This window comes from Bufo bufo, chromosome 1 (genome assembly GCF_905171765.1).
Source record: "Bufo bufo chromosome 1, aBufBuf1.1, whole genome shotgun sequence".
NCBI classification, from domain to species: domain Eukaryota; kingdom Metazoa; phylum Chordata; class Amphibia; order Anura; family Bufonidae; genus Bufo; species Bufo bufo.
The window spans coordinates 524,696,135-524,708,180 of NC_053389.1; the positions used below are offsets into that span (position 1 = coordinate 524,696,135).

The following is a 12,046-nucleotide window of genomic DNA, read 5'->3' on the forward strand; positions in this document are numbered from 1 at the left end:
CTGTTCCAAGAGTTTATTCACATTATATCCCTTTGATGCAAATTAATTTTTTAATCAATCTGCTTCTTTGTCATACTCTATTAACTGGCTCCTAGGTATATTGTCGAGCCAACAGGGTAAATGACAGCTAGTCCTGGAGATATAACTGTTAGAGTCAGTAGGCTTTTCGTACGTTTTTGTGCATATTTCTTCTCCCCTTACAATAATAGTTAAATCTAAAAAGTTTATTTCCCTAAAACTATATGTAGGAGTAAACTCCAAATAAAAATCATTTTTATTAATATCAATTAAGAACTCCTTTAAACCTATTTCTCCCCCCTCCCAAATAAAAATGACGTCATCTATGAAGCACCGCCAATATATTGTGATGCAAAATATCATTTATTTTAAACACAAAAATGATTTTATGCTAAAAAAGTAGAAAACTATATAAATTTGGTACCGCCATAACCGTAACAAGCCACAGAATAAAATTATCATATCATATTTACCGCAAGAGGAACCACATAAAAAATAAAAAACTGACAATTGCCATTTTTACCAAATTCACCTCCACAAAAAAATGTTATAAAAAGTGATCAAAAAGACGTACCCCAAAATGATACCAATAAAAACTACAGCCCTTCCCGCAAAGAACAAGCCCCCACACAGCTACATTGGTGAAAAAGTAAAAATGCTATGGCCCCTAAAGCAATTTCAGCAAATTACATGTTAGACCATCCCAATGCCGCTCCTTCCCTTCTGAATGCTGCCGTGTCCCCAAACAGCGGTTTACGACCACGTAGAAGGTGTTGCCGTATTCAGAAAAAAATGCATAACAAATTGTGGGGTGCATTTTCTCCTGTTAGCCGTTGTGAAAAAAAAAATGTAGGGCTAAAGCAACATTTTATTGGAAATAAAAGTTAATTTTTAATTTTCACTGCCATGCGTTTCTAAATTCTATGGAACGCTTGTTGGGTCAAAGCATTCTCTTCACCGCTATATTTATTCCTTGAGGGGTGTAGTTTCCAAAATAGGGTCAATTTTGGGGGTTTTCATTCTAGTGGTACCACAGGGTCTCTTCAAATGTGACATAGCACCTGAAAACCAAATCTGCCCTCCGATAACAATATGGCGGTGCCTTCCTTCAAAGCACTCCCTTTTGCCCATACAGCAGGTTACAGCCACATATGGGGTGTTTCTGTAAACTGCAGAATCAGGGCAATAAATATTGAGGTTTGTTTGGCTGTTAACCCTTACTGTGTAACAGGAAAAATTGATTAAAATGCAAAATCTGCACACACAAAAAAAAAATTTTTATTTAAAAATGTCTTCTCCATTTTCCTTTAATTCTTGTGGAACACTTAAAGGGTTAAAAAGTTTGTAAAATCAGTTTTAAGTAACTTGAGGTGTGTAGTTTCTAAAATGGGCTTATTTATGGGTGTTTTCTTCTAATTAAGTCCCACAAAGCGACTCAATAACTGAAATGGTCCTCAAAAAAGTGGGTTTTGACATTTTTCTTAAAAATGTAAAAATGAGCTTCTAAACTTCTAAGCCTTATAATTTCCTGAAAAAATTATTCGACATTTACAAAATGATGCAAACATAAAGTAGACATATGGGGAATGTAAAGTAATAACTATTAATGAAGTATCACTGTCTTAAAAGCGGAGAAATCCTAATTTTGAAAATAGCTAATTTTTCCCCATTTTTTGCAAATTTTGTAGTATGATGTGATCATGACGTATGATGTGTCACGAGAAAACTATCTCAGAATGGCTTGGATATGTAAAATCGATCCAAAGTTATTACCATATAAACTGACACGTCAGATTTGAAAAATGGGGCTCCGGCATTTGGTCCAAACTGGCTGTCGCTTGAATGGATTAAAGGGTCAGTTGAGCGTTCATAAAAGTTTTGATATGTCATATAGAGACGTATCAAAGGTTTTATTCAGTGTGACCTGAGTGCTGAGACTCCCCACGACTGATAAAACAAGGAGATAGAAGCACTCACATTTCGCACTCTCTCTCCTGCAGGGGACAGAATTGAGACGGGCCCATAGACTATCTATTGAGTTTGTCTCACTTTGTCTCCTGCAGCAAGCACTTCTATCTCCTCGTTTTAGAGATCAGTGGGGTCTCATCACTCAGACACCCACCAATCAAAACCTTTGATAAGTCTCTATGAAATAAAAGTTTTATGAAAACTCAGTGACTCTTCAAATAACAATATCTAGTGCTAATAATAATTTACTACTGCATCCAGCATTAATCACTGCATGCCGATTTTTAAAAAAATACAGTTATCACTTTAAACATCACTGAACCATCTTTAAAATGTATTTAAGGGCCCCTCCCCTGCTTTAACTGTCCGGATTGCAGAAGCTCAAATATATTTTTATACCCGGAGATGCGGACCAATTCTTTTAGCACGGGATCGAGCTGCCATTCTTTTATCTTTTGTAGCTGGGCTGCTAGGTAGTAACCTCTAAAAAAAAGGTACACCCAAACCTCCCAGACTAACAGGATAGTGCAAATATTTTATTTTCATTCTGACACGTCTTCTCTCCCAGATCAACTAATGTAATAACTTATCAACAAGTGAAAACATACTATTATCAATCCAGACTGGAGCAGCCATAAATTGATACAGAAATTGGGTCAAGATAATCATTTTAATAAGTGAGATTTTGGCAGCCATTGATAATGGCAGTTTAGACCATATCGCGATCTTAACTTTCGTTTATTTAATTAACGGGTTGACATTAATTGGGACAAAACCATGTATAGAGGAGGACACTCTTATCCCCAGATACTCAAAAGATTCCTGAGGCCCCAGTATTTTCAATCCCCCTGCACTGACCAACACCATTTCATCCAGGGGCAGCAAGGTGGTCTTGTTTCAATTAATATCCAACACCAACATACCCCCAAACTCCTCCACACTATGAATGATGTTCGGTAAGGTATTCTTGGTCCTGCATGCCGTGCCATGGTGAATCTTCTTATTAAAGTATGGGATTACACAAGAAAACTATTAGAGGTTACTGCTGCATTAGATTTTACGCCACTTTGGGGAAATGTTCACTTGGATGAATTTTTGAATATGTCACAAGATACGTTTGGATAACTTAAGGTATTAATTATATTTCACAATTTTGAAGGAATGGGGTTATTTGTACAGTTGAAGAAATTTCTCATTTAAAAGGTACACGAAAAATTAATTGGTTTAGATATAGACAACTATATTCTGCTTATATTTCTACAGGTCAGTCTTCTTTATTTATAGTAGAAAGTAATAGATTTATTGAAACTTTTACTAAGACACAGGAGGGGAAGATTAAACTATCACATATATATAGGGGATTGATCCATGGCTTGGCTGGCAGGGTGTCATTTCCCAGTTAGGGAAGATGGAGATGTGAGGTTCCCGGGTTAGTACAGTCAGATTGGGATAGGATATATTGCTATAAAAGTAGATGTTAAACAAATACAAATTATATTGTAATACAGTTTCATTTTGTACACTGGTTATACTTAGCACCTGCTCGAATAGCGAGGATGCATGGAGCACCAAACTTGGGTTGCCCTAGGGGGGGGGGGGGGGGGGGGCGACGACACAAGTTCGCCGACTTCATGCATCTTTGCTGGTACTGTAGACACGTTCAGGTATTTGGGCAGGATGTATACCGTACTGTTAAAAATAAGATATGCGTACAATTAACCTTTAATGTCTAAGTTGCCATATTAGGGGATATAGAGAAAGATAAAGGTTCAGCTTACAAGGTAAAACTTATCTCTATGATCTTCATGTTGGATAGAGTGATTATTGCGCGTGGGTGGATGGCTAGAGCTGCTCCTGATATAAATAACTGGCTCTGCTTGTTCAATAAAGTGAAGGCATATGAAAAAATTTGATATACTTCCCAAAACAAGCTAAAAGTATGGTCCAAATTGTGGTCTTCATGGTAAATTGTTGTAGGGGTCCGTTTTTTCCCCCCTCTCTCCTTGATCCACCAGGGGGGACCATGGGGTATTCATGTATTTTTATTCGGCAGCCCTGTGAGATTGTTTACATTGAGTAATTTGATGTGTGGTGTAATTGATATGGCTGCTTTATTTCTGATATTATAAATAAAGTATTGGAAGGGAAAAAAAGAGGAAAGGAAAAGGGTGGAAAATAAAAATAAAATGTATTTAATCAGCTAATATTGTTGACTGCAGTCTGCAACCAATATCAGAAAGAATTTATTGCTAAATCTTTTGTATAAAATTTATTTGTAAAATCGCAAGAAATCAGAATTTAAGTTGATTGTAAATTTATATCAATGATCACAGCCTGACATTGTGGTGCTTTGGCTGAGTTTACAAACTCACAACCCAGATCAAAGCAGTCAGATGACAGATGCCATCAAAATTAATGTTTATAATTGCACTATTGATGTGCCTGTTATTGGTCTCATCTGCCAATCACCATTATTAAAACTCCAGTGTGTGAACATTAATTTCAGAGATTACATTATGGGAAATGTATAATATTGTTGTATGGGGAATGGAAGTAGTTAATAAAAAGGTCCTCTTTAAAGCACAATTTCAATTTTAATTATGATCCGCATGAAATATTGTGTGACTTGGTAAATGCGCAGCTTTCCTTATTCTGCACTGACTCTTAGTCATTCTGTCGGTTACCACTAGAAATCTGTCAACAGACACACCCCATGACATCTTGAACACACTGAATTAAGGGTTATAATTTTTTTCATCACCAAAATAATTTACAGGAATAATTAGTAGAATGTAAAGAATCAAAGGTAGCCCTGTATTAATCCTAACCTATGCAAGAATTCAAGGATATTGAAGCTCAGCAACTTCCAAATACAGAGCAATGTTACAATCTAGTGCTGCAACACAGATCTGTACAAGATAAGTTATGTACTTACATAATGCTCAACGTTTGTGCAATTTTAATGTACAAGTAAATTGTTAAAGGGGTTGTTTGCTTTTTTATATTGATGACCTATCTGATATCGACTTATGACAACCCTACCGACCAGCTGTTTTAATAGAATGCAGAGCTCGTACGCTCCTAAATGTTTAACTAATTGCGTGCTTGCCATTGCAATTGCAGCAGCGAGCAGGTGTAATTACAGCTCTGGTCCCATTTCACTTCAATAGGATGACTCCTTCCTGTTCAAGTGAACAGGATGGAGCCATACCATTGAAGTGTACGGGGACGGTGGAGCTGTAATTACACCTGCTCGCTGCTTCAATTGCGATGGCGGGCTGGAAACCGTTAAGCCCCTGCCTGTCGCAGGGCTCAATAGGAACATGGTAAAATCCTCATAGTCTCCAATGCTAATGCATATGAATTGGGGTCTATGAGAATAGCAATCTGATGACTGCTTTTTTTATAGTTCCTTATGGGAACTCTAAAAAGGCATAAAAATAAAAAAAGTTTTTCAAAATATAAAAAACCATATAAAAATTCTAAATTACTCCTCTTTCCCAAAATAAAAATACATAAACAATAAAAAATATATACAATATGGGCATCGGTGTGTGTGAAAAGACCTATACTATTAAAATATGGTATAAAAATATTTATTCCATACGACAAATAGCGAAACGGAAAAAAGGTCAAAATTCTAAATTTTTTGGTCACTTCACCTCCCACAATAAATTAAATAAAAGGTGATCAAAAAGTCATACAAAAAACATCCCTTATACGGCTATGTGAACGGGAAAATAAAAATGTTATGGCCCTGGAAAGGCAAAAAGTCATACAAAAAACAACCCCTCATACGGCTATGTGAACGGGAAAATAAAGTTATGGCCCTGGAAAGGCAAAAATTAAAAAACTTCTGGGGCTGAAAGGGTTAACTGCTGTTTAATTATGGTAGTTATAATAGTTGGGAGGTGTCCATGTGCAAATTGCTGGATGAAGAACAGATTTTATAAAGTAGGATCCCCATAGAGATAAATCATAGACACTATTTATATCTGATTCTGGTCATTTCATTCTGCATTTTTATGCTGTTCTATATTTTCGGTTTTTGAATATTCTATCAAACATACTGGGGCAGATATACTAAGACTGACAATTGCCAAGTCTTAGTACAAAGTCCATTTTCGCAAAATGCACCACAATTACTAAAAAGCAGAGGCTTTTGAATAAATCTGACGTATCTGATCAAATCTACTTCAGTTTCTTGCATAAATTACAGTAAATCGTAAGAGCCATGAGAGTTCACACATTCTCCAACTAGGAACCACTTTTGAAAATTGGGAAGAACATTGAAAAATCACAAATTATGGAGAAAATGCATCCCAATGATTTGAATGTATATTTTTTTCTAATTAGTAAGATGGCTGCAGAAAGGCCTCATGCACATGGCCGGTGTGTTTTGTGGTCCGCAAATCGCAGATCCGCAAAACATGGATGGCATCCGTGTGCGTTCCGCAATTTGCGGAACGGAACAGGAGGCCCATTATAGAAATGCCTATTCTTGTCCGCAAAACGGACAAGAATAGGACAGGTTATATTTTTTTTTGCGGACCACTGAACGGAGCAACGGATGCGGACAGCACACGGAGCGCTGTACGCATCTTTCACGGACCCATTTAAGTGAATGGGTCTGCATCCAAGCCACAAAAACTGTGGCTCGGATGCAGACCAAAACAACGGTCGTGTGCATGAGGCCCAAAATTTTTTTTTTGCTCAAGGGTTAATGGCTGTCTACTGCTACACTTCCCAAAAAAAAAATTATAGTAATGCAGGGCAATGCTAACAAACTTACCTCTTGGCCACCATCAAGGACACAGAGCTTAGAGACCTGCTTTTTGGCATCCACCAAGACATTAAACATTGTACATACTGAGGCAGGAATACGCAGGTCTGTAGATTTACTTGTTCTTTGTAGTTTAGCTTCAAACGCAGTCCTTGTCCTGTGGGATAAAATAACAATTTTAAGAAATTTTTTAGAAAATATCTGAGAAAAGTAGCTTTCAGAACTATTCTTAAGTACCAGCCTATTTTGATCTTTCATCCATAAGGTTTTGATTATTCAGTCAACTCAGTCTACTTTCACACACGCGTTTTGGCTTTCCGTTTGTGAGATCCGTTCAGGGCTCTCACAAGAGGTCCAAAACGGATCAGTTTGCATTCTAATGCATTCTGAATAGAAAAGGATCCGCTCAGAATGCATCAGCTTGCATCAGTTCAGTCTCCATTCAGCTTTGGAGACGGACACCAAAACGCTGCTTGCGTCCTGGCACACAATGCAAGTCAATGAGGATGGATCTGTTTTCTCTGACACAATCTGCCACAATAGAAAACGGATCCGTCCTCCATTGACTTTCAATGGTGTTCAAGACTAATCCGTTCTGAACGGATGCAGACGGTTGTATTATCTGAACAAAACGCGAGTGTGAAAGTAGCCTAAGTTGTATGTGGGCTTATCATTTTGTGGGTCATGCATCATTTGAACTGGGACATTTTTAGGGTTCATACATTTCTTGTGGGCATGGAAAAATCCTTCAATTTAGCTATTGTTTTTTTTTCTTATACCATGGACTGCGAGTTAGAAATATTAACATTATTCTATGGGTAGGTGCGGTTTACGGCAATATCATATTACAATGGTCCCTCAAGTTACTGTACAGTATTAATTCGTTTCGGGATGACCATTGTATGTTGAAACCATTGCAACTTGAGTCCATAACTTTATGGAGAACTACAGTAGGAATTGGTTCCAAAGCCCCAAAGTGCCATCTCAAGGTAAAAGAAAATTAAGATTTAAGAATAATAAGCAGATAACTAACACAGATAAAGCAAATCCTTGCATATAACACTGTATAACCAAATAGAACGGGCTGCACAGGCTGGTACAGTGGTCATAATGGGAGATTTTAACTTCCCAGACATCGACTAAGGTCATGATTCAGCCTCAACCGCAAAGGAGAGAAAATACCTCAACTTGCTGCAGGACCACTTTATGGAGCCGTTTGTAGAAGCTCCCACTAGGGGCAATGGTCTGTTGGATCTGGTAATTTCTAATGATGCAGAACTTGTTGGAAATGTAACTGTTCGAGAAACACTAGGTAATAGTGACCACAATATAATTATATTCCCCCTAAACTATAAGAAGCAAACTCTCTCATGCAGAGCAAAGACACTACATTTCAAAAAGGCTAATTCCCCTAGGTTGAGGGCAGCATTTCAGGGCATAGACTGGGCGCAGCTACTGTCACATACTAATACTGAGGATAAATGGGAGAGCTTTAAATCCACATTGAGTAATTGCACAATTTTTTTTTATTCCTTTAGGTAACAAGAATAAACGGCTAAAATGAAATTCCCCATGGCTTACAGCTACTGTAAAAAGGGCAATAAAAGACAAAAAAGGGCATTTAAAAAATACAAATCTGAGGGGTCAGCTGTAGCATTTGAAGATTACAAAGGGCTTAATAAAATCTGTAAAAAGGAGATAAAATTAGCAAAAATACAAAACGAACAGCAGGTGGCAAAAGAGAGCAAAACAACTCCCCAAAAATTCTTTAAACGTATAAATGCAAAAAAATCAAGGTCCGAGCGGTTACGTCCCCTAAATAATGAAATAATGGTAACGGGGGGGGGGGGGGGGGCGGGGTGGGGGTGTTAGTCACTGAAGATAAGGAAATGCAGAGTTACTAAATGTTTTTTTCAGCTCTGTATATACAAAAGAAGAGAAAGGAGCTGATATCTGTGGTGCTGGGGCTGTTAGTACATCTAGTAATATACTCAATTGGCTAACTGTAGATGTGGTCCAATATAAGTTAAATAAGGTAAATGTAAACAAGGCTCAGAGTCCAGATGGATTACACCCAAGAGTGCTTAAAGAGCTCAGTTCAGTCATTCCTGTGCCCCTGTTTATAATTTTCAAAGATTCTCTAGGTACTGGTACAGTGCCAAGTGATTGGCGCAAGGCAAATGTGGTGCCCATATTCAAAAAAGGATCTAGGTCCTTCACAAGTAATTATAGACCAGTTAAACTTCTGTTGTGGGGAAAATGTTTGAAGGACTCTTAAGGGACTATATACAGGAGTATGTGACTATAAATAATATTATGAGTGATAACCAACATGGGTTTACCAAGGGCAGAAGTTGTCAGACTAACCTGATTTGTTTTTATGAGGAGGTGAGTAGTAGCCTGGACAGAGGGGCGGCTGTGGATGTAGTGTTTCTGGATTTTTAAAAGGATTTTTATACTGTCCCTCAGACGTTTAATAGGTAAAGTAAGATCTATAGGCTTGGAAAGTATAGTTTGTAATTGGATTGAAAACTGGCTGAAGGACCATGTCCAGAGAGTTATGGTCAAGGATTCCTATTCAGAATGGTCCCAGGTTATAAGTGGTGTACCCCAAGGTTCAGTGCTGGGTCCTCTATTATTTAATTTATTTATTAATGATTTCAAGGACGGGATTAATAGCACCATTTCTATTTTTGCAGAAGATGTCCATAAACTACAAACTGACTTGAACACTGAGTGATTGGGCATCAACTTGGCAAATGAGGTTCAAGGTGGATAAATGTAAAGTTATGCATTTTGGTAGTAATAATCTCTGTGCTTCATATGTCCTAGGTCAGTGTTCCTCAACTCCAGTCCTCAGGGCCCACCTACCAGTCATGTTTTTAGGGTTTCCTTAGTATTGAGCAGTTGATATAATTAGTGTCAATGCCTTAGGACTTACCACAGGTGTTCATTCTGTGGGATATTCTCAAATCCTGACTGGTAGGTGGGCCCTGAGGACTGGAGTTGGGGAACTCTGTCCTAGGTGATGTAACACTGGGAGAGTAACTTACAGAGAAGGATTTGGGTGTCCTTGTAGATGGTAGATTAAATAACAGCATACAATGTCAATCAGCTGCATCTAAGGCCACCAGGATATTGTCATGCATGAAATGAGGCATGGACTCGCGGGGCAGGGATGTAATATTACCACTTTACAAAGCGTTGGTGCGGCTTCATCTGGAATATGCAGTTCAGTTCGGGGCACCAGTCCATAGAAAGGATGCACTACAGCTGAAAAAAGTACAGAGGAGAGCGACTAAACTGATAAGGTGCATGGAGAAAGAATTGAATTTATTTAGTCTTGAAAAGAGACGTCTAAGGGGAGACATGGTTAACCTATCCAAATATATAAATGGGCCATACAAAAAAATATGGTGAAAAACTGTTCCATGTAAAATGCCCTCAAAAGACAAGGGGGCACTGCCTCCGACTGGATAAGAAAACGTTCAGTCTCCAGAAGCGTCAAAGCTTCTTTACTGTAATAACTGTCAATCTGTGGAATAGACTTCCTCAGGACGTGGTCACAGCAGGGACAGTGGACAGTTTTAAAAAGGGTTTAGATGAATTCTTAAAAGTAAACAACATTAATGCTTATAAAAACGTGCAGAAATCTGAGTCACTTCCTTCTGGGATTCGCGTCCCCACCTATCCCTTGGTTGAACTTGATGGACTTATGTCTTTTTTCAACCGTATTAACTATGTAACAGTCAGGAATAGATAGTGGAAGCTGTAAATCACTTTCTACTATGGGGACAGAAGCTTCTTCAGGGCCATGTATAGAACATGGTGTACCAGAACAATAAACTGGAGCTGCCCTCACCTGACATCCAAACTGCAGTGCCGCACTCTGCTCTAGATAGAAGGCACTAGACTAGTGGTTCTAGACCTAGGATAGGTACTGCTGGGTGAGTGGGTACATGTGACAGCCCTAACATCCAACATTCTTTCACTGCTCTTTGCTAGGGACGCTGAACATTTAACTGTGTCACCGTTCTCTAAATGGTCATACAATTGAATGCCATTGTAGTGGAGCACGGGAGCTGATGGCCTGAAGGCTATCAGAGGCTAGTGCAGGCACAGCGATGACATCATTATAATCGTGACCGCATCAGCAGAGGTATAAGCAGCTCAGGACACAGGCCGGAAGAGGCCTATGTCCTGCACCACATTGCAGACAGCAACATGGAGGTTGGTGAGTATTTGTATTTATTTTCTGTTGGCACCTTGGGGCAGCACTATAAGGAGAATTACTACTACTGCGACTTTATGGTGGGAACATGAATACTAGAATGGGCACTATGGAGACATTATTACTCTGGGGCACAATAGGGACATTATTACTGTTTCTGCAGTATAGTATTGGGGAGCACAGCAGGCATGATGATAGGGGTGGCGGGATGGGGTGATGAGAAAGTGGGGAGGAAGATGGAAAAGTATGACCCTAAGATGTCTGCGTGGCAAATTCTGCAGAGATGAGACATGGCTAAAAGAAGTCATCGTAGTGGTCTGGTCTGAATTGAGAAGATGAGGAAAGATAACATCCATATCAGAGGAGACCTCATTGGATGGAAGAGGTATGCAGTGCTGTATTCTACTGTATGATTGGTAGCACAGAATGTAATTTAAAAAAGTAATAGTCACCCATCATGGGTCTTAGTGTGGAGTGGAAGATTAGCGCTCAACGCTGCGCTATTCTTTGTCAAATCTGAATACACTAAGTATTGTAATGTTTAGAACATTTTTTAAATACACCCATTACATTATAAATTTCAATGACCTTTAGTGGCAGAAAATTTTGAAATCTAGTTATTCAGTCATCAGTTGTGCAAAAATGGGGTGTTTTTGGCAACACCCCCCCTCCACACTTGGCCAGACCTGTAAAGGGAACCCTACTTACCTGATTTCTGGCACACTGGCTAACTGCTTCTTCTCCTACCATCCTGTGATGCTCTGCTGTGCTCCCTTGTTGAAAAAATCCAGTTTGACAGTGGGCGGGGGTAATTTGTTGGGGTTTATATACAAAGAATTTGTATGTTGGCTGCTTTGCATTGTACAAATATTATTTTTGCATTATACTGAACAAAGCATATGATGCAAGAAATTTGTAACATGTCAATGTTTATTTTCATAAACCAATAAAAACTTATCTGATTAAAGAAAACATCCAGTTTGACCGGACATCATATTCACATTCACAAAAGTCCAGGCAGAGGCAGGGGGTGTAAAGAAGGTGCA

General features: G+C 38.6%; 1 protein-coding gene across 6 annotated transcripts in view; it reads right to left on the reverse strand.

The window, feature by feature from the left end:
• CADPS2 (calcium dependent secretion activator 2) overlaps positions 1-12,046 on the reverse strand; it is a 786,809-nt gene that overhangs the window by 152,330 nt on the left and 622,433 nt on the right. For all 6 annotated transcript variants that reach the window (XM_040411689.1, XM_040411674.1, XM_040411680.1 and 3 more), the window contains one exon: positions 6,779-6,926. In XM_040411689.1, the coding sequence (XP_040267623.1) occupies positions 6,779-6,926 (148 nt within the window). The remainder of the gene's footprint in view (positions 1-6,778; positions 6,927-12,046) is intronic.